At 55.3% G+C, this 21728-nt stretch overlaps 1 protein-coding gene across 1 annotated transcript in view; it reads left to right on the top strand.

Annotated features, from left to right (window-relative positions):
- LOC123371212 (heat shock 70 kDa protein 12B-like) overlaps positions 1-21728 on the top strand; it is a 54901-nt gene that overhangs the window by 18594 nt on the left and 14579 nt on the right. Inside the window, exons 4-8 of the mRNA XM_045018539.1 lie at positions 651-775; positions 5873-6059; positions 8248-8352; positions 9191-9307; positions 13442-13613. Coding sequence (XP_044874474.1) covers positions 651-775; positions 5873-6059; positions 8248-8352; positions 9191-9307; positions 13442-13613 — 706 coding nt within the window. The remainder of the gene's footprint in view (positions 1-650; positions 776-5872; positions 6060-8247; positions 8353-9190; positions 9308-13441; positions 13614-21728) is intronic.

Below are 21728 nucleotides of genomic sequence, written 5' to 3'. Positions count from 1 at the left end.
TCAGTTGCGGTAGGCGTCCCGCAGGGGAGAGACGTCTTTATGTACCTGAGGTCACTGAAGATGAGTCTGACCAACAACGTTCACATCTGGGTCCAAACTCTTCCAAAGTTTGGGAGGGATCCATTTTATGGTGGCTTGGCTCAGGCCTTTCTCTGATAATAAACATGACAGACCCTCTAGTCAGCTCCAACAGGAGGTGCAGGGAGTTAGGCAGTGTCGAGAGTTCCTCTTTCTCCAGCCCTAGCCCCAATCCTCTGTTTACCTTCCAAAGTTAACCTGTGGAACTCATTGCCACAAGATCCCAGTGAAACCCAGATCTGTTAGATTTTTTTTAAAGGGGGGGGTGGGGATTGGACATTTGTATGGCTAATGAGAACATCCAGAGTTACATTTGTGAGGAGTGACAACCCCAAAGGTTGTGACAGGATATAAGCCCCCATAGTTCAGGGCATAAACTGACCTGCAACTATTGGGACTCAGTAGGAAACTTTCCCCATGGGTAGGTTACCCCGTAACCACGTACTGTGGGATTTCTTGCACTTTCCTCTGAAGCAGCTGGCACTGGCCAGTGCTCATGACAAGAGCTGGGATTCGATGGACCCTGTGCTGATCCGGTCTGGCTGCTCCTAATGATCCTTGTGGTGTTTCAGAGGAACGAAGCCCGGGCGCAGCGACCCACTTCCTTCTCCGTGGTGGTGGCCATTGACTTTGGCACGACCTCCAGCGGCTATGCCTTCAGCTTCTCCAACGACCCCGAGGCCATTCACATGATGAGGTAACTTGTCGCTCTGCGGGAGGATGGCTTGGGGGGGGCTACAGTGGGTGGATGTCGGCCTTTCTCTGCACCCACTGGCTTTAGCAGGGTCGCCAAAGCAGCTGGGGAATAGGATTGCTCTGTTAACCCTGTCCCGTTGGATGGTTTTCCCCTTCTCCCTATCACTGAGTCGTCCCTCCCTCAGACCCAGTGCTGTGCGTCCTCCCACAGCATCCCGGGGACCAGAGAGAATCTGGGACCAGGATGGGGATAACTGGGAATAATGGGACAACATTAAGCAAAGGAAAATACCTGCTAGCTGAGGTGTGTGTAAGGCTGGGATCAGCACCAGTGGGAGTCAGCGCCCTGCAGAATAAGCGTTGGGGATCAAGCTTGCACTGGCCACGGAGGATGGTCCCTCATGTGCCTTATTCGTCTCGATGGGGGGAATCGTCTCTTGCTTTCTGCATATTTTATTGAGGAGCCAAGCACCATGGCTAGCTTGTCCTGGGCTGCCAGCGTCCTGCCAGGCCAGATGTACGATCAGGGCTCTAACGGGGCGGTGCTTTCAGTCCCAGCTTCATTCCAGCTTACGCCCTGCCCTGGCCCTCACCGCAGTATCCGGGCACCCCCCAACCCCCCCGAGACAGGGCAGTGCTGTCTTCCCTAGCGGACGGCTGGAGTCTAAGAGGCTTGTCCCGGGTCCCATAGGAAGCCTATCGCAAAGCAGAGAGGTTTCCTGATCCCAGATTAGGGCTCCAACCGCTGGGCAAACTAAGGTGACCAGATGTCCCAATTTTATAGGGACAGTCCAGATTTTTGGGTCTTTTTCTTATATAGGCTCCTATTACCCCCACCCCCATCCCTATTTTTCACACTTGCTGTCTGGTCACCCTAGGACAAACCTTCCTCTCTCTGCTTCCTACCCCCTGCCAATATTAGAGACTGAAAGCCACTAGCTCCGAATTCCCCATGAGTCCCAGAGGCTTTGGAAGCTGGACCCTAATTTAATAATGAGCCCTAATGGGCTGAACCCAACAACCCCTGACTCTGGGGTTCCAAGGCCCCACGTTATGGCTTGGGCCCGTCTCGAGCCGACACGCCATTTCCTCCTCTCTCTGCCGGGTTCCGCCATCTTCTGAGCTCCTGGAGGGTGTAGGCCGAGCTCAGGAAGGTGCACGTTGGGCCCGATGAGTGAAGTGAGCGTTAGAGGCTGCGGGACGGAGGGTGGGGGATGCAGTCACTGCGCGAGAGCCCTGTACATCTGTTTATGAACTGACCCAGAGCAGGTTAGCCCCCGTGTGGCTAGTCAGCAGGCCCTGTGATGATGGGCTCCCCCCCACCCCCACAGAATAATTTATTTATTCAGGACAACTCAGTTAAGACTCAGCAGCTGGTTTACAGGTGGAGGGATAGCTCAGCGGTTTGAGCATTGGCCTGCTAAACCCAGGGTTGTGAAATCAGCCCTTGAGGGGGCCATTTGGGGATCTGGGGCAAAATCAGTACTTGGTCCTGCTAGTGAAGGCAGAGGGCTGGACTCTGTGACCTTTCAAGGTCCCTTCCAGCTCTGTGAGGTTGGTATATCTCCATATATTTTTTTCTTGTACTCCCCAACCCGGCCATCCCCGGATGTCCTCAGCCCATGTATTTATCAATATCTCCTTCAGGTAGTTGCCAAAAACAAACAACAGGACTCTGGCCAAGACAACGCTGCTACACCACCTTATCTATCCACTTGCATGGCCCTTACCACCATAGGGCTGACTAGATGGGGAAACCGAGGCACAGGGAGATTCAGTGACGTGTCCAAGTTCACAGAGAGGATCTGTGACAGAACTGGGACCCAGATCTCTTGAGTCACCGTACAGTGCTTCAACCACAAGACCATCCATCCTTCGGGAGCTAGATCCTAGCTCAGGTTTCTAAGCAGTTAGGGCCTCTTGCTTTAAACGATCCAAGAAATCCTGACAGCCGCAGCAGCAGAAGCCCCTGACCCCCAGAGAGGCAGATGGTGTGTGAGGTCCTTTCAGTTGTGCAATAGCAACCAGGGTGGACAAATAGGGGACTTTTCTGCATCTCACCAGAGGTGCCTATTCCCAAACATCGACTGCTTTGACAGAGCAGGTCAGGCCCTTGGTCTGAGGGCAGCCAACCTCCAGGTATGCACAGCGGGGCAGTCTTCAACAATGGGCCAGGCTTACAGGTTGGCCAGATAGATTCACCTGGGACCATGGGGCCATCCGTGGCAGAGGACAGGACCACCGGGAGCCAGAAGCGTTGGCTCCTTGTTTAGGGGGAGTTTTCCATGGCCTATTATCATTGTTAATTGAAGCCAGAGAGCAGATGAGCTTGGCTTGGGAGGGCGGCGCTGAGGGACACCCACGGAGAGCGGGAGTGGAAGAGCGAGAGCTGCTGAGGGAGCTGTCTCGGAGGCAGGACGGGATCCACTGTGACGCCACCACAAAACCCTGAGGGGAGAGACTCCCGGAGACGGGCGTGGCGGAGCTGAAGGCAATGGCCAGACAGACGAGGCCCTGGGGCTGGGCCATTAGTGAGGACGAGCTGGGTGGAGTGAGTGGAAGCCAGAGGATTTGGAGGCGAGGAAGCAGAGGCAGCAGCAGGCTCCGGGGGCGCGGAGGAGGGGAAGAGGGGTACGGTGGATGCAGAGGCAGGGCAGGGAGACAGTTGGGTGCTGCAAGGCTGAGGGAAAGGAGCCAGAGGGGACGTCTGCATTACGACCCAGGCTCCATGACCGGGTGCCACGGGGTTTTTATCGTGGCGTAGACGTACCCAGAGAGGTTGTAACGGGGGTTGGGGGGGGGCAGGAGATGGCGCACAGACGTGTGAGCAGGGTGGAAGAGGCTAAAGGAGGGGCAGTCAGCGTGGCAGAGGCTGGAGAGGGGGCTGGGATGGGAGAGGTCTCCCTCCAGCACTCTGCGCGGGTGGGAACACAGACGCTTGGCCGGAGCGCCGGGCTGGTGCCCCAGGGACTAGCAAGTAATAAACAAACTGACTGGCGCGTTCTAAGACTCCTGTCCCTGCCCCTAATCCTTCCTGCCGACGGCTCGCAGCCCAGCTAGCTCCAGACAGGGAGGGGGCCGGGCTGTTGTGGCAGCAGAGACGCCATTCATTGAGGTCTGACATCGCAGCGTGGGGTTACTGCTCATTTCCTCCCTCCAGCTGGCTGATAGTTCACCCAGCAGCTCCCCTCGCAACCCAGCCGTCTCCCACCCTGCCGCCTCTGGCCGCCAGCTGGACCCCGCTGGGTCTCTCGCTGGTTACTTACTAAGGAGCTTTTTCAAATCAGTAGAGTTCTGGCTGGGCTCAGTGGCATCCCAAATGACAGAGCACTTTGCTCACAATTATTGAGCCTAGCAGTCGAAAAGCGCCAGCGGGGACCATATAAGTAGAGTCTAGAAATTTGAGCAAAGGAGCCTGGGTTCTAATCCTGGTGCTGGGTGGAGGACCCCGTGTTGGCCAGGCGGTGGCTTTTGTGAACTAGGGGCCACCAAATGAAATTAATAGGCAGCAGGTTTAAAACAAATAAAAGGAAGTTCTTCTTCGCACAGCGCACAGTCAACTTGTGGAACTCCTTGCCTGAGGAGGTTGTGAAGGCTAGGACTATAACAGCGTTTAAAAGAGAACCTCCATGAATTTATCCAGTTAAGTCCATAAATGGCTATTAGCCAGGATGGGTAAGGAATGGTGTCCCTAGCCTCTGTTTGTCAGAGGATGGAGATGGATGGCAGGAGAGAAATCACTTGATCATTACCTGTTAGGTTCACTCCCTCTGGGGCACCTGGCACTGGCCACTCTTGGTAGACAGGATACTGGGCTGGATGGACCTTTGGTCTGACCCAGTCTGGCCGTTCTTATGTTCTTATGTAGGTAGGCAAAATAATGTTGGTGAATGAGGCCAGGTGATAATCTCGAAGTCCTTCTCTTTATCCCCAGGACAGGCAGTGATAAGGCAAGACTCTCCCATGCTGCCTTGTCCTAACATGTCCAGCTCATTCCGTCTTTGGCCTGTTCTGCTGAGACTACCAGTCAGGTGCCCAATTAGTGCCAGATTTGTGATGGGGGCACCTGTCCCGAGGAGTCTCTGACTGATTTGAGACCCGGGCCACTGAACAGCTGTCAGGCAGCCCTGGCTTTTGGCCGTCTTCCAACCTGGGCCAGATCTGAACCACTCCCTGTTCCCTATTCTATCAGACATACACTCCTTGTGGTCACGTTTGGGGCCCTATGACCTATCCCCACCCACCCATCGTCTCTCCTTCACTATCGAGGCTTGCCTCCGACCGGCCCATGGTGCCAGCCGCCATCACCTACTTGTTAAATTCTTAAACAAGCCCCCTTGTGCGTTCGCCCTGGCTGCCCCTCGTGCTTGGGAGGAGCTCCCCATAAACTTCCACAAAGCTCCCTCAGATCCCTCCTCCAAACTCTCCTTCGCCTTGAGGCCTACACAACGGTTAAGCTGACCGATATTGTCCCGTAGTTTCCTCATACTCCCCCCATTGTCGCTTCTCATATATATATAGACTGTAAGCTCTTTGGGGCAGGGACTAGAGGCCACGTGTGGAGGTGGCACGTGGGGTCACGTGCCCCCCCCCCCATTTCTGTCAGGGTTTTCCAGCCGGGTTGTGCGGCAGCTCCTGGAGCTGGCAAGGTGCCAGCCGCAGCCGCGGGAAGAGGCAGCAGAAAACAGCTTGTAGCTGCAGGAAGGGGCCACGGAGGGCGGGGTGTGGGGGCTACTGCGGGGGGCATGACTCAAGCTGTTCAGGGGAGGTGAAACTTTAAATTGTGTCCCTCCCCTTCACCCCCCAACTATCAGCAGGTAGCAGTGGTCTCTGGCAGGGATTGTCTTTTTGTTCTGTATTTGTGCAGCCCCTAGCGCCGTGGGATCCTGGTCCGAGCCTAGTAATACAATGGTAATATAAATAAATAATAATAATAGCGAGGCTCTGTACCCTATTACCAACCACTCCCTCCTGGAGCCTCTGGCTGGGTTTTCTAGCCACTCCCACCAGGAGTTCAGAGGAAGTCTTAGCTATTATAAATGGTGCCTGTCACCTTTAAGAGGCGGGACATTAAATCTGATCTGGGTCCTCATTGCAGGAAATGGGAGGGGGGTGATCCTGGAGTGGCCAATCAGAAAACCCCCACCAGCCTCTTGCTGACCCCAGAGGGCGCCTTTCACAGTTTCGGATACACGGCCAGGGATTATTACCACGATCTCGATCCGGAGGAAGCCCGGGACTGGCTCTACTTTGAGAAGTTTAAGATGAAGATTCACAGCACTAGTGTAAGTTAACCCTTTCTGTCCCAGTCACCCTGAACACAGGGGAGGGGCTGGGGGCAGATGAGATGGGGTGGGGTGGGGTGGGGTAACTCACTTTCGCTTTAGAAAACGTTCCAGTGTTAAAGTAAAAATGTATGTAGTGCAGTCAGATTGTCGATATTGTTACTTTTTTCCCAGTGTGAAATTTCACTGATTTTTTAAAAAATTAAATTTCACAAATTTGCTGTCGTTTTGGGGGGCTGTGAATTTGCAGAGTTGTTTAGCAAATTCGGTAACCAGTTTATGATGCAAAGGGAAGGGAAAGGTGAGTTAAATAACCCTCAGGGCTAACGCTGGTTGAAAAACAAGGGGGCGGGAAGAGGGAGTGTTTTCAAAATTCTCTTTTGGCTGTTTTTTTTTTCATTAAAATTCAAAATGTCAAAATTCAGTAACACATTCACCCAGCTCTCTAGTTTGTATAATAATAATTAATTATGGGGAAGTGGAAAATTCAACAAAATTTCATGATTTTTTTGAGGTCCAACTTTTATAACTGATCAAATGTTGACGTAGTCCAGTGGGGGCTGTTGACAGGAGTATGTGCCCCACTGCCCTCTGCTGGGTGGGAGCAGAACTGACCAAGTCAGTGTCATAGACCCTCTGTAGCTCTCGGATCCCCCTTTAGCTCAAGTACTCGGGACCTGTGGGTTTTGGAGCAGGAGGAGCTAGGTTCTAGCCCCCACAAGTATAGATTTATCACTGAGCAGGGATCTCAACCTGCTCTTCCCCATGATGCCGAATTCAAACACTTCTGAGTGCAGCCATGTGGCCTCATGGAATTTTTTTGCACCAACTCCTGTAGCGCCTCCTATGGGTGGATCTCCAGCCCTCCTCATTCCTGCCTGCGCTCCCCAGACTTTCGCCCCGCCTCCCCTTCACACGGGGTGGTAATTCCATGTAGCTCTCCCCCCTCGTCCTTGCAGCGGAAGCACCAGTGGGTTGGGCACCTCGGCACCTTCCAGGTAATGGGCGTTTGGTTTCCTCTCTGCCGACTGGGCGGGCTCGCTGTTCCGCTTGCTCCGGCTACGAGCAGGCGGAGAAGTTAGCCACGTGGCCAAACACTGGGCTCGATCCTGCTCTTGCTGAGGTCAATTGGGAGGCCTAAGTGACTGTCGCCCCCAGAGGATGAGAACCTCTAGCAGCAGCTCATGAGACCACAGTGCCCAGCTCCTTGTCAGTGCTCCAGGTGCTGGATTTGGCACAGTCCCTCGGTCACAGTTGCCCTGAACTGTGACACCTGCATTTCCCCTCCGTTGCCTTGATAAGGCAGCTGGTCCCCCAGCCATCACCTCTCTTGGGCGGAGACCCACATCTCTCTCCCTCCTGCCTGGGGTATTTCCAGGCTGCAGAGTTCTCTGCCTCCACTGTGCTATTCTCAGCAAGCCTAACCCGGCCAGCGCCTGCGCTCTGCTATCTCTCCAGAGGCTACAGACAGTGTCATTGCCCACAGCTAGAGGTCACCACCCAGCTCTTTCTGAGCAAGCACATTTATTCTGATGGTAAAAGCATCACGGAGAAACCATACGAAACGCCTTAAAAGCCCCGATGTACATGCTCATAAGCTTCCCAGTGATCACCCCAACTCCAGGCAGCACTGCCGCAGGAGTCAGCCCTTCAGACCCCACCAAGGGGTTTTTCTGTGGGCACAAGTTCATAACAACCTCAGCCCACAAAGAGCACCCCTCTGCTAGGTGAGTCTTTCCTTTACCCAGCCTGGGCCATTGATCTTCAGAGTCAGGGAACAGTAATCCATAAACATTGGTCCCTTCCTCAGCTTCAGAAGGCTGGGGGGGCTCCATACAGGGGCAGGGAGGAATCTGCATTCACACCCTGCCCCCCGACGTTTCCCAGGAAATGCTCTTCACATCCATTGTCCCAAAAGACCATTCACGTCTGCCACATGGTTCAGTACAGTCCTTTGGTCGCCCAGGCCCCAGTAACACAGAGCCTTTGCATTTCATACAGTGGCCTCCAAGGATACTTCACTTCATTCAATAATGTTTTTCCAAGGACGTTGCAGGAAATTTCCACATCTGTCACCCTCCCTCAGAGAAACCAGCTGCCTGCTAACTGCTCTGTGCTGGGCATGCTCCTAGGGGCAGGCCAGGGCTCAGGCCTTGACCATCTCCGGCTGTTTGTCTTGCTTTGCTAGGACCTCACCATGAAAACCGAATTAGAAGCCGTGAATGGGAACAAGGTCCAGGCGCTGGAGGTGTTTGCACACGCCCTTCGCTTCTTCAAGCAGCACGCCGTGCAGGTAGGGCAGCTCCCTGGGGCGGGGAAAGGCCTGGGAGCCAGCTGCAAATCCCAGTGGAATCCCTGCCGGTTGGGGATAAACCCCAGCAGAGCTGGCATGGGCCAGGGAAATCACCCTCCTGTGGATTTGGCTGCAAGCTCCGAGGGCTCCCAGGGGACGTGCCAGACAGAACTAATCAAGAGATGAGCAATAGCTGCTAACTCCGAGTCAGGGTGGCAGGACTTTGCCCAGGGACTAGCGAGCCCCAAAGGGGCTGCTTTGCCCTCTTGTGTGGGTGAAAGGCGCCAGCCCGTGGAGGAGATGCAACAGACCCAGTGTCAGGGCAAGCATCCCCCACCCAACACAGCTTTCCCCCGGAGCTCCCGAACTCAGCAGGGAGTTCTTTCCATGACCCATTCATTCCATTAGCCTTCCTGCCGGACTAGGAATGCTGCTTTCCTGGGCCAAGAACTCGCCGGTCTCCCAATACTGCACCCATCCCAGGGCCGGCTCCAGGCACCCGCGCAGCAAGCAGGTGCTTGGGGCGGCCAAGGGGAAGGGGCGGCACATCACGCTCTTCGGCGGCAATTCGATGATGGGTCCCTCGGTCCCTCTCGGAGGGAGGACCTGCCGCTGAAGTGCCGCCGAAGAAGAAAGCGGCGCAGTGGAGCTGCCACCCACGATCGTGGCTTTTTTTTTTCCTGCCGCTTGGGGCGGCAAAAACCCTGGAGCTGGCCCTGACCCATGCAGTGGCACAATGGCATCCATGGGGGAATTCCTTCCTGACCTGCCCATAGGCCATCATTGTATGCCCTGAAGCATGGGGTTTGGCTATCAGTTTCTGCTTCTTTTACACCAGGAGCTGAAGGACCAGTGTCCGTCTTTGCAAGAGAAAGATGCCATCCGCTGGGTGATTACAGTGCCTGCCATCTGGAAACAGCCAGCCAAGCAGTTCATGAGGGAAGCTGCATACAAGGTGAGGTGTCTCGTGTCGGTTCCCTTCCTGGCTTTGTTGGGGTTTCCAAGGATTTGTAGGATCCTTGTAGCCAGAGATTTATTAGGTCTCACCTTGTCCTGTCTCCCACTCCTGGGCCAGGGCAGGTGTTTCTTTGCAATGGCCAATCTCCTCTAACCCGTCTGGGTATTTTTAAAGGTTATGTTCTCCAGAGAGCTGTTCGCGTTGGGTTTTAATGACCCAAGTGGCAGGGACTAAAGCCATAAGTAGCGTGCAGTCCATTCTCCAAGCCTTTGTCCAACCTAGCTCACGTTAATGGAGTTAGTCCTGTACTTGAAGAAGGAGCAGCTGGTGCTTGTAGTGCAGAAGATTCCAGGGTCAAACCCTCCTGATGGCCCCTGGGGGAAGGTTGCAAAAGTAGCACCTGGAGTGGAACTTGAAAGCCTGCTCGCAGATACTTGGGACGAGCTGGCTCTCATGCGAGCGGAGTGGAGTCTTTGATGCCTCTAGCATCTAGGGGATAACAGTCTACTACAGCTTCCAGCCAGGGGAGTTACTCCTTTACCTCAAGCAGTGGCGTTCATGCTTTTAGTGGTGTAGCCCCTGGGTTCAATGAGCCAGGCAGGAACGTGTCACTTGCCCTGTCCAGACACCTGTAGGCTATTATCACCCTCGCTCGACCCAGCGAGACAGTTACCATCTTGCCTTCCCCGCCAAGCCGTGATGGAGTTTGTCGCTTCTTTCTGAAGTCCTGTGTCTCTAGAAGCTGCCCAGGCAGGATGGTTGCCTGGGGCACCAATTGTCAGAGGTGCCACATTGCTCAGCTAGGAGTTGTTTTTTTTTTTTTTTTGCTCATCTTCTTGGGGGGCACCAAAACCATTTTCTGCCCTGGGCCCTGGGCTGCTCCAGGAGTGCTTTTCGGGGACCCTGCTGTGCAGCAGAGTGGGGGAGCCGCTCCCGCTGGTGAACACATGGGCATTTCTGCTGGAGCTGGGCCGAAACACCATGCCCTGGGTGTCCCCAGCCTCTGTTTGCCAGAAGCCGGGAGTGGGCGCCAGGGGATGGACCACTCGATAATTGTCCCGTTCTGTTCGTTCCCTCTGAAGCGCCTGGCATTGGCCATTGTCAGAAGACAGGATACGGGGCCAGCTGGACCATTGGTCAGACCCAGTGTGGCCGCTCTTCTGTTCTGTAAAACTAGAACCGGCGTCCCATTAACGCTCCCCGCCCAGCAATCGATCCCTCGCAGAGAACCCGTCACTGAGTAAATAGGATCAGGGATTCTGGTTCTGCTGGCTCTTTGGTCACCGCGCAGGCTGGTCGACAGGCTCTCCAGAGGGCTCATGCAGCCACTTCTAGGGTGGAACGTAGCAACGCGCCGCAATGCTGCACGACAGTTTAGTCCAGTGGATGAAGGACGCCGGTCGAAACCGCTGGAGTCATCTAGGGAGGCAGAATGGACTAGGGCCAAGGGACTTCCAGTGACCAAGACTTTGATTCCCCAGCTCTTGAGAAAGAGCCCAGCTCCCTCTGGCTGGTCCTGGGCCATTGGTTTGGTACTGACCCGCAGAGCCAGGGGCTAGCACTTCCCAGGGCCATTCCAGCACATCCTCCTGCGGTTCCTTCCCCCGGAGAAGATAATGACCCTTCAGGGGCTCGTGAAGGATTTGATCCCAGGGTCTGCCAAGCTGCTTGTGGCTTGCTCCAAACTGCTGCTTCAGCTGACTGGGTCTTGGCTCCCGGCGAGCGGATGAGAACACGGGTCTGTGCTGGGGCCAGAGCAGTCCCCTCGCCGCAGATCGGTTCTGCCCCGCCCCTCGCGGTGTTGTTTCACAGCCACATCAGCAGAGGAAGTGAAGGCCGGAGGTGGGGACGGGGAGATCTGCTCGCAGGGAGAGCAAGGGGGAAGGGGAGCTGGGGGAAGGAGAGAGCGACAGACCGCGGGGGTTAGGGGTTGGGCGTCCGGGGTTATTAGCTGGCTACAGCAGGGTGTAATTGAGGCTGAATAAAGCAGCGTCGGACTCCGCCAGGCTGGCATCAGAACACAGCGGGGTCAGGAGGGACGACGCCTGCTCTCAGACCAGCAGCTTATCCCTGGGGCCTGCCCCACGGCTCTCCCCCAGCGGCTGGTCATGGGGCCTGCCCCACGGCTCTCCCCCCGCAGCCCATCCCCAGGGTCTGCCCCACGGCTCTCCCCCCGCGGCCCATCCCCGGGGCCTGCCCCACGGCTCTCCCCCAGCGGCTGGTCATGGGGCCTGCCCCACGGCTCTCCCCCCGCAGCCCATCCCCGGGGTCTGCCCCACGGCTCTCCCCCCGCGGCCCATCCCCGGGGCCTGCCCCACGGCTCTCCCCCCGCGGCCCATCCCAGGGGGCTGCCCCACGACTCTCCCCCAGCGGCTGGTCATGGGGCCTGCCCCACGGCTCTCCCCCCGCAGCCCATCCCCGGGGCCTGCCCCACGGCTCTCCCCCCGCGGCCCATCCCCGGGGCCTGCCCCACGGCTCTCCCCCCGCGGCCCATCCCAGGGGGCTGCCCCACGACTCTCCCCCAGCGGCTGGTCATGGGGCCTGCCCCACGGCTCTCCCCCCGCAGCCCATCCCCGGGGCCTGCCCCACGGCTCTCCCCCCGCAGCCCATCCCCGGGGGCTGCCCCATGACTCTCCCCCAGCAGCCCATCCCCGGGACCTGCCCCCTGGCTCTCCCCCCACAGCCCATCCCAGGGGGCTGTCCCACGGCTCTCCCCCCACAGCCCATCCCCGGGGCCTGCCCCACGGCTCTCCCCCCGCGGCCCATCCCCGGGGCCTGCCCCACGGCTCTCCCCCCGCGGCCCATCCCAGGGGGCTGCCCCACGACTCTCCCCCCGCGGCCCATCCCCGGGGCCTGCCCCACGTCTCTCCCCCCGCGGCCCATCCCCGGGACCTGCCCCACGGCTCTCCCCCCGCAGCCCATCCCCGGGGCCCGCCCCACGGCACTTCCCCAGCGGCTGGTCATGGGGCCAACCCAACAGCAACCCCCTAGCAGCTCATCCCCGGGGCCTCCCCAGCCGCTGGTCATAACCCCCCCGACCCCGCAGCAGCCTGTCCACAGGGCCCGTCACCTGGCAAACCCCCAGCCGCTCCTGGAGCCCAGAATCCCGTCTCCTCAAGCAGCCAGTGGCCGGGGCTGCCAAAGACGGTGCAAATCCCCACAGTGCAAGGAGCGTTGTAGCCCCTGCACCACGGGCCAGCCCGGGCTGAGCCAGGGACCGGCAGCACCGAGGGGATAGATAGAGCTAGAAGGGTGTAATACCTCCGGCTTCAGGGCTTAAGCCCGTGTCTGGGCCCCTCCTGGGGGCAGAGTCCCCCACATCTGCCTGCCGCAGGGTTCGTGCTCCTTCCTCTGAAGCAGCTCGTGCTGCCCATGAGAGACGGGGGACTGGGAGGGATGGATCCTGGGCTGGTCTAGGCTGGTGATTTCCATGTTCTTTACAGCATGGGCCTCTCCTGTTTGAGGTAAAGGGGTAACTCCATTCGCTGGCCGCAGCAGTGGGCTCTTATCCTCTTTGGCAGACCAGCTACTGGGGGGAACATTAACACACATACTGAAATGGTGGCTGCACAATACTGTCCTGTGGGGACGTTAACGCCTGGCTGCAGCTGCACGCCTGAGGCCTTGGTTTGCTGTATTCTGAATAGCACCGTTCTAGATGTAGATCTTGTTCCTGGCAACGGCTAACCCTTGTGTTTAGAAAATGTACCAACTTAATTTGCTTTGTCCCCAAGCCTGTCCTGCAGCAGTGAGTTCCGCAGGTCAGCGATAGGCTATGAAACCCACAGTGAGATGGGAGACATTAGCTGCCCTGGGGCCCACAGGGGCAGGGAGGGAAAGGGGCAGGAAAAGCAGGGGAAACCCTAGGAAAGAAGGAAGGTTCTTTGATCCATAACCTGAGCCCAGAAGCCTTCAGATCGGCTCAGTGGTTCACCACGCTGGTGCCACAAGGCGGGGCCCTGCGGGGAGCATGCACCCACATGGAACCCCCGTGGGTCAGATAACCAAGCCGATCATCTCTGCCGTCACACGGAGCCAGCAGCGTGATCTCCTTATGCAGCCGCTTTCCCTTCGCCTGCCCTTGTAACTGCCTCGTGCCGACTCTGTCCCTTGCCTTCCCGTGCTCCACAGGCCGGCTTGGTTTCCCCCGCAAACCCGGAGCAGCTGTTGATCGCGCTGGAGCCAGAAGCCGCCTCCATCTATTGCAGGAAGCTCCGCCTCAATCAGCTGATTGACCTGAGCTGCAAACCTCTAGCCAATGGCCTGGCCCCAGAGCTCTCCATCGACTCCAGCTTCAGGCAGGGTAAGCGACTGCTGTACTATGGGCACCTCGTCTGGGGATCCGGGGACAGCTGTGCCGTGGGGGAGGGGGGGCCACAAGCGGAATGAGCTCGCTGGCCCCAGCCCGACCCCGACAGACTGTGTCTGTGTTGTACAGTTCAGCACCACTGGCCGGCGCGGCTCAGGGAAGCCCCGCAACAGGGTGCTGCCGGTCCCGGCGGAGGGCGATGGAGGGTGGGGAATAGCAGGTGGGCCTGCAGCTCTAGGCTGCGATGTGATCGCAGAGCAGCGGAGGGGTCCCAGGACTGGACCTGCAGGGATCTCGGCTGCCCGGGGGGAGGGGTGGGGGTGCACCGCGGGCGTAACACGGGGTGCCACAGGTCAGGAAGTGGGGTGCCGATGGAGCAGTCTGAGGCACTTGCTGCGTCGCCGGGGGCACCAGCTACACTGCCTGGCTGGATCGCGGACCCGACGGCGCCCAGCCAGTTCTCAGGCCGGGCTGTGGCGGGGAGCAGTGGTTGAAGTTCCCACATGTGCCTTTCGTTTGGGTGTGTTGATGGAACAGCTAGTGAAAGAGCAGTTACTCCAGGGGGCTTTGGGGAGCTGTCAGAAGCCGCTGCCGCCTCCTGGGCTGTTTCCTCTGCGGTGTTGAGCAGGGCTAGGACGGAGCTTGTCCCAGGCCAGCCTGCTGGGGGCTGCTTGGCAGGGGCTGGTTTGGGACTCAGGGGCAGAACTGGTCTCTCTTTCTCCGAAAACAGCCCTAGGCTTTCCCAGCCTGCATCTCTCCACTTAACGGAGCCCCATCAGCATCGCCAGCTGTGCCCGTCTGTTCTTCTCTTCTCTCAGTCCCGTCTCCCTGCTGCTGCAGATTGCCAACCCAGGACCCTTTCCCCCTTCAAATCCTTGCTAAGACTCACTTCTGCCCCCAGGGGAGATCTGAGTCCCCTCCACTCCTCTCCTCTGTGCCCAGCTGGTAGACTGCCAGCTCTTTCCACTGGCTCATTCTGTGGCTTGTACAATGCCAGATACATCATGAATGATCTGGAAAAAGGGGTAAACAGGGAGGTGGTAAAATTGGCAGATGATACAAAACTACTCCAGATAGTTAAGTCCCAGGCCGACTGTGAAGAGCTACAAAGGATCTCACAAAACTGGGTGACTGTGCAACAAAATGGCAGATGGGATTCAGTGTTGATAAATGCAAAGTAATGCACATTGGAAAACATAATCCCAACTATACTTATAACATGATGGGGCCTGAATTAGCTGTTTCCACTCAAGAAAGAGACCGTGGAGTCATTGTGGATAGTTCTCTGAGAACATCCACTCAATGTGCAAGTGGCAGTCAAAAAAGCGAACAGAATATTGGGAACCATTAGGAAAGGGATAGATAATAAGACAGAAAATATCATGTTGCCTGTATATAAATCCACGGTACGCTCACATCTTGAACACTGCGTGCAGATGTGGTCGCCCCATCTCAAAAAAGATATATTGGAATTGGAAAAGGTTCGGAAAAGGGCAACAAAAATGGTTAGGAGTATGGAACAGCTTCTGTATGAGGAGAGCTTAATAAGACTGAGACTTTTCAGCTTGGAAAAGAGACGACTAAGGGGGGATATGACTGAGGTCTATAAAACCGTGACTGGTGTGGAGAGAGTAAATAAGGAAGTGTTGTTTACTCCTCATAACATAAGAACTAGGGGTCACCAAATGAAATTAATAGGCAGCAGGTTTAAAATAAACAGAAGGAAGTATTTCTTCACACACTGCACAGTCAACCTGTGGAACTCATTGCCAGGGGATGTTGTGAAGGCCAAGACTATAACAGGGTTAAAAAGAACTAGATAAATTCATGGAGGACAGGTGCAGCAATGGCTATAAACCAGGATGGGCAGGGATGGTGTCTCTAGCCTCTGTTTGCCAGAAGCTGGGAATGGGCGACAGGGGGTGGATCACTTGATGATTCCCTGTTCTGTTCATTCCCGCTAGGGCACCTGGCACTGGCCACTGTCAGAAGACAGGATACTGGGCTAGATGGACCTTTGGTCGGATCCAGTATGGCCGTTCTTATCATACCACATGATGATGATGAAAAGCCCTGGCTGGGATGATTTAGTTGGGAATTGGTCCTGCTTTGAGCAGGGGGTTGGGCTAGATACCTCCTGAGGTCCCTTCCAACCCTGATATTGTATGATTCTATGAAATTCTTTCCATTCTAACCCAGGAAGAGTTTGAACAGCAACTACTAACGTTAGATCTTTTAAAATCAGCTGGTCCAAATAACTTGCATGCAAGAGTTTTAAAAGAGCTGGCCAAGGAGCTTGCTGGTCCGTCAATGCTGATTTTGAACAAGTCTTGAAACGCTGGGGAATTTCCAGGGAACTGGAAGAAAGCTAACGTTGTGCCAGTGTTTAAAAAGGGTGAACAGGACAACCCAGATAATTATAGGCCTGCCAGCCTGACATCAATTCCAGCCGAAACGACAGAAGGTCTCATATGGACTTGATTAATAAAGAGTTAAAGGAGGGTAATGTAATTAATGTCAGTCAATATAGGTTTATGGAAAATAGATCCTGTCAAACTAACCCGATGTCTTTCTGATGAGATTACCAGTTTGGTTGGTGACGGTAACAGTGTTGATGTAATAGACTTAGACTCTGCAAGGCGTTTGACTTGGTACCACGGGACATTTAGATTAAGAAACTAGAATGATACAAAATCAACCTGCCGTACATTAATTGGCTTAAAAACTGCCTAACTGATAGGTCTCAATGCCTAACTGTAAACAGGGAATCATCATTGGGTGTGTTTCAAGTGGGGTTGGTTCTTCTCCCTGCACTATTTAACATTTTTATCCATGACATGAAAGAAAACATAAAATCATCGCTGATAACGTTTGCAGATGACATAAATATTGCAGGTGTGGTAACTAATGAATGGGTGGGGTCAGTGATATAGAGAGATCTGGTTTAGGTTGGCAAACTGGGAGCAAGGAAGCAATATGTGTTTTAATATGGCCATGTGTAAAGTCATAGATGTAGGGAAAAAAGAAGGAAGGCCTTACTTACAGGATGGGGGATCGATCCTTGGAAGCTGTGACTCAAAAAAACATGGAGGTCAAACTGAATAATCAGCTGAACGTGAGCTTCCAGCATGATGCTCTGGCTGAATGGGCTCCTGTATTCATTTGCTGCATAAACAGAGAATAGTGAGTAGGAGCAGAGAGATGATTTTACCTCTGTATCTGGCACTGGTGGGACCACTGCTGGAATCCTGTGTCCAGCTCTGGTGCCCACAAGTCAGGAAGGCTGTTGATCACTTTGAAAGGGTTCAAAGAAGCGCCACGAGAATGATTAACAGACTGGAAAACCTGCCTTGTGGTGAGAAACAAACAGCAAAGAGTAGGTGAAGGGGTGATTTGATCACAGTCTAGAGGTACCTACATGGGAAACAGAAATTTGATGTAGGGGGCTCTTCAAAATAGCAGACAAAGGTCTAACACGACCCAATGGCTAGTAGTTGAAGTTAGACAAATTCCGACTGTAAATAAGGCACATGTTTTTAACAGTGCGGGTAATTAACCACTGGGACAGTTTATCAGGGGTTGGGGTGGGGGCTCCATCACGGGCAATTTTAAAATCAAGGTTGGATGATTTTCTGAACGATCTGTTGTAGTTCAGACAGGCATTAATTCAGGGCCTGTGTTAGACAGGAGATCAGACTAGATGATCACAATGGTCCCTTCTGGTTTTGTTCTCTATAATCTATGAACTGCCAGCTCCAGACAAATCATAAGCGATGCTAGTTCTGGATAAAAGCAGCAAAGAATCCTGTGATGGCATCCGATGAAGTGGGTATTCACCCACGAAAGCTCATGCTGCAAAACGTCTGTTAGTCTATAAGGTGCCACAGGATTCTTTGCTGCTTTTACAGATCCAGACTAACACGGCTACCCCTCTGATACTAGTTCTGGATGTTATACCTGACAGTGCGCGGGACCCGCTAGAGAGAGAATCCCCCCGACTGACTCTGAGCTCTGGGGCTGGGAGATGTGTCGTTAGTTTCACTGGTTTTAGCACCACAGGCCCGAACCGAGATCAAGACCCAGGTGTGCTCGGCGCTGTACAGACACAGAGGTAGGCTCGCTCCCTGCCCCGAACAGTCACAGGCCAGACACAGCAATGGAGTCGAACCAACACATGGGGGAAAGGGGGGGGATGGAGGGCCTGATAAGAAGGTTATGTGGCACTCAACAGGCCAGGTCTGGGCCCAGAGCAGTCAGACATTTTAGCCCGTGTGTAACTGTAAACATGTGTAGTTAGTCCCTGTGAAATCCAAGGGGCGGCTCGTGCTGAAGGACCATGTGGAATTGGGACCTGAGACCTGGGTAGGCAGTGTGGTGGCTAGGGATCATTTGAGAGAGAGAGAGAGAGAGAGAGAGTGTGTGTGTGTGTTTTTGAAAGGCGAGAGCTTTCAGAGCCCCCCTGCGGCTGCAGGGAAAGTGTCTCTCCAAAGCAGCGAGTGGCCCCTCTGGGAAATTAGCCGCGGAACCAGCCCTGTTTCCTGAGCTCGCTGAGGCCGGGTCAGAGGGTTCCCGTATCAAAACAAAGAATAATCCTAACAATTTCAGTGTGCGAGGGGGAAGGCAGCCCCATCTGGTCTGCATTACGGGCGCTCAGCTGCTCTGCTTACAGAAATCCCACAGCTTGGTTCCTTTCTGACTGCCTGGGCTGGATCCTGTGTGTAAATCCAGAGCAGCTCAGCTGCCTTTGTTGTGGATTTACACTGGTGGAAGGGAAAGCAGAATTTGGCCTTTGCTGGTCACAGAAAAGTCCAAATGTTCTGGCTGATTTCAGGGCTGTGTTTGGGAATGACCCCCTCCCACTCCTTCACGCAGAACTTTATTTAGGTGACACTGTCTGGTTTGGATTCCTGGACGGCCTGTGCAGCTTCCTGGGTGTTCAAAGTCAGATCCACGACCCTGAACTCCTAGCAAGCTGGAGTGTGCCAGGTCCAGCTCGCCAGATCTGCTCAGTGTAAATCCCCAGCCACTCCATCATGTCGCTATCCCAGAGATGAGCCTGAGTCAGGTTTAGCGTTAGAGAGACACCCACTGGGTGAGTCTGGATTTACACTACAGCAACGGCGATCAGAATCTGGCTCCAACCCTGTGACAATCAGTGGGTGATTCCGGATTTACCCCAGGATAACGGGGAACCAAATCCAGCCCTGGCTCCACTGCAGTCCTGTGTAGCTGAGAACAGAATCGGGTCTGTCCTCAGGCACTGGGTAGGGCCAGACACTAAGGTTACTAATCGCAGGGAGTTCTGCAATTTGGGCCACCCCTTCCTTCCCCTAGTGCGGCTTGCGGAGAACATCTGGGACGGTGCCGCCTTCTTCCCTGCATCCCGCATGGCTTCTCCCTCATCACCTGCCAAGAGGTGCAAGCTGGCTGTGTGCATCATGGCTACAGGCTCTGCTCTGGAACGAGCTGGACGGTCTCAGCCCGCTGGGCCGAGTGTCTACAGCACTAACTGGCCACCTTGCTGGAGAGAGGCCTGGGCTGACCCCGAGGCCACCCCTCCGCGTCAGGCAGAAAACGGCACGTGAGGCAGTGACCGTGCCCTGCCACGGGCCTGTGGTATCTTCTCTGTGGGTAAACAGAGTCACCCAGGGCTGTCCTCTTCGCTGCGAGAAAGCAAGGCTGCGGCCAGCTGCGACGGAGGCTGCGCTCCATTCCAGGAGTGCTTTGGCCAGGCCAGGCCTGTCTGTCTGGGGACGTTAGGCAGCACAGGCCGTGTTAATCCAGCGCTGAACCACAGGGTCCGTCTGTGTCCTGCAGCCCATCCTCTGCTGTCACATGGGCTGGGTCAGCAGCACTGATACCTTCCGAGGCGCTGGGCCACCAGTCACATAAACTCAGTGAGTGCCACCGGCACGACTATAGTCTCAACAGCGTGGGGTGCCCGCGTGGCTAGCTCAGCCCACAGGCCATTAGCCCATCTAGGCACGAGGGACCACGCGGGCTGTTGAGTGTCATCCCCGTCTCTGTGCTGGACCCAAGGAGGGTTTGTGCTGCAAGGCAGGTGCTGTTTGTGGGATTCAGTATAAACCAGACAGCTGCAGGCATCTGGCCTGACCAGAAGGTGTCATTTGACAGGGAGCGCCAGGGCCCATCGCGTGACGGAGGAGCTTGTCCAGAGCTGTCCGATCCGTCACGCCTTCTGCCCAGCTCAGCCAGGCTCCTTCTCAGCCGTACCAGGAGTTCGTAATAATGTCCCTCTCTCACAGATGAGCTCAGAGCAGGTTAGAATATTGCTGTGCTCGTCTGCCCAGCCTCACTGGGGCTGGATGGTCGTGTGGTGGAGGTACTGGCCTGGGACTTGGGAGACCTAGATGTGATTCTTGGCTCTGCCCCGGACTCCATGTATGACCTTGGACGAGTCACTTAATCTCTCTGGGCCTCAGGTTCCTCGTCTGTAATGATGAATAGCGCTAGAGACGAGCCGGGTCGTGGTGTTAGCTACAAAATGGGAACAATCATTCTTACCTACTGTTAATGCCTGTGAGATGCTGTAGTCATGGTGGCCATCTAAACAGCTAGCCCTGTCCTCCTCCTACCGACGGGGAAACCGAGGCAGAGAACAGTGGTGCTACTTGCCCAGCTGGCCGGTTTTGTGTCTAAACCGCAAGATTTTTCCCTCTTGTTTTACAATCTCCAGCTCATCTATTTGCCCAGCTTCTGCCTTCCTTCTGCTTGGTTCATTTCCGCCAAAGAGCCTCTGACTGGCTGTTTGACAAACTGCATTGGAGAGGCAAATATCCTGCCTGGCTCTGAGAGCTCAGACACCTGGTCGGCTTTGGGCAGACAAGCGATGTTTTCCTAGTCAAGAGCTGAGTAATTAAAGTCTCCCGTGGTCATAACCCTCTTTTCTTACAGGTCTGTGAAACCAGCTCTTGCTCTGGCCCGGGGGTCCCCACAGCCACCCCTTACTTTCCTGCCTTAAATTTCCAGCTTAAACTGTCTGTCTCAGCTAAGCCTTTGCTTTCCCTCTGCATGCTTGTGTTAGGCCCTCCCCCTCTTGTTCCTGGGCTTCCATTTTCCCCTCGCTAAACTCACAGCCGCTGAGCTGTCAACCTGGTTTTCAGGCGCGGTCACACCACAAAACATCAGAGCCAATCCCAAGCTGTCTAGGAGCCTCATAGTTGACACCAGGGCCACTGATAACTTCGTAGCAACACTAGGGGCAGAACCCAGGTTCCTTGATTTAAAAGCCTTGGTTAAAGCTACTTGCACTAAAGGAGAATCTCCGCTAAGTATAGAAGATCTGACACACGGCTAAGCAGCTCTGATTCCCTCCAGCAGAGGGCGGTGCTGCTTAAACACAGTTCATTGCCCTAGAGGCCGCTGCAGGATCTGTAATATTTACCTGCGAGGAAGCGCCCTAGCTTAGGGTGACCCAGTAGCAAGCGTGAAAAAGCAGAACACTTTTCTTCACGGCGCGAGAGGAGGTGTAGTTGCATATATAAGAGAGAGCCCCTAATGCCAGGCCGTCTGCGATCCTTGCCCGAGCTTTACCCCCGCTGGAGCCTCATTGCTCGGGACACTGGGGGCAAAGCAGACGTAAATGGTGACCACAAAGCGAGAGCTTTGACAGGCGTCTGGCGGCGTTGCCCCACTGAGGCTGGTTTCCACTCGCTGAGCACCGGCCTCTAGCCTGTAAGATCTTGGAGGCAGGGCCCTGTCTGTTCTCAGCGTACCTGGCTGCTATAGAGTGAATATAAATAATGAACGAATGGCGGGAAAGGTACCGCAGAGAGCTGTGGGCTCGGCCCGGCCCCACAGGTCTGTTTCTTCCCTATGGTCCATGTCACAGAGCGAGATTTTTTGTGGGGCGGGAGCGCTTAGCGACATGCTGCTTGGTTGCTGTTGCATCCTTGAGCAGCAGCTGATGAGCTAACAGGGAAAGGCACATCCCAGTGAGCTGAAAATAGCTCCAGCCCCACCCTCTCCAAACATCTCCCCGCCCTTCCCGGCCTCAGGGACCAAACCCGTCTTGCCCAGCCCTGCTTTGTATCTGGCATCTTTGTCTTTCCTCCCCGCCCAGCGTAATGAGAGATTCGGGGGTGGGGG

The sequence above is a fragment of the Mauremys mutica genome, chromosome 5 (genome assembly GCF_020497125.1).
Source record: "Mauremys mutica isolate MM-2020 ecotype Southern chromosome 5, ASM2049712v1, whole genome shotgun sequence".
Taxonomy (NCBI): Eukaryota; Metazoa; Chordata; order Testudines; family Geoemydidae; genus Mauremys; species Mauremys mutica.
The sequence above is the reverse complement of the archived record's forward strand: the minus strand, read 5'-3'. Positions and strand labels throughout refer to the sequence as shown.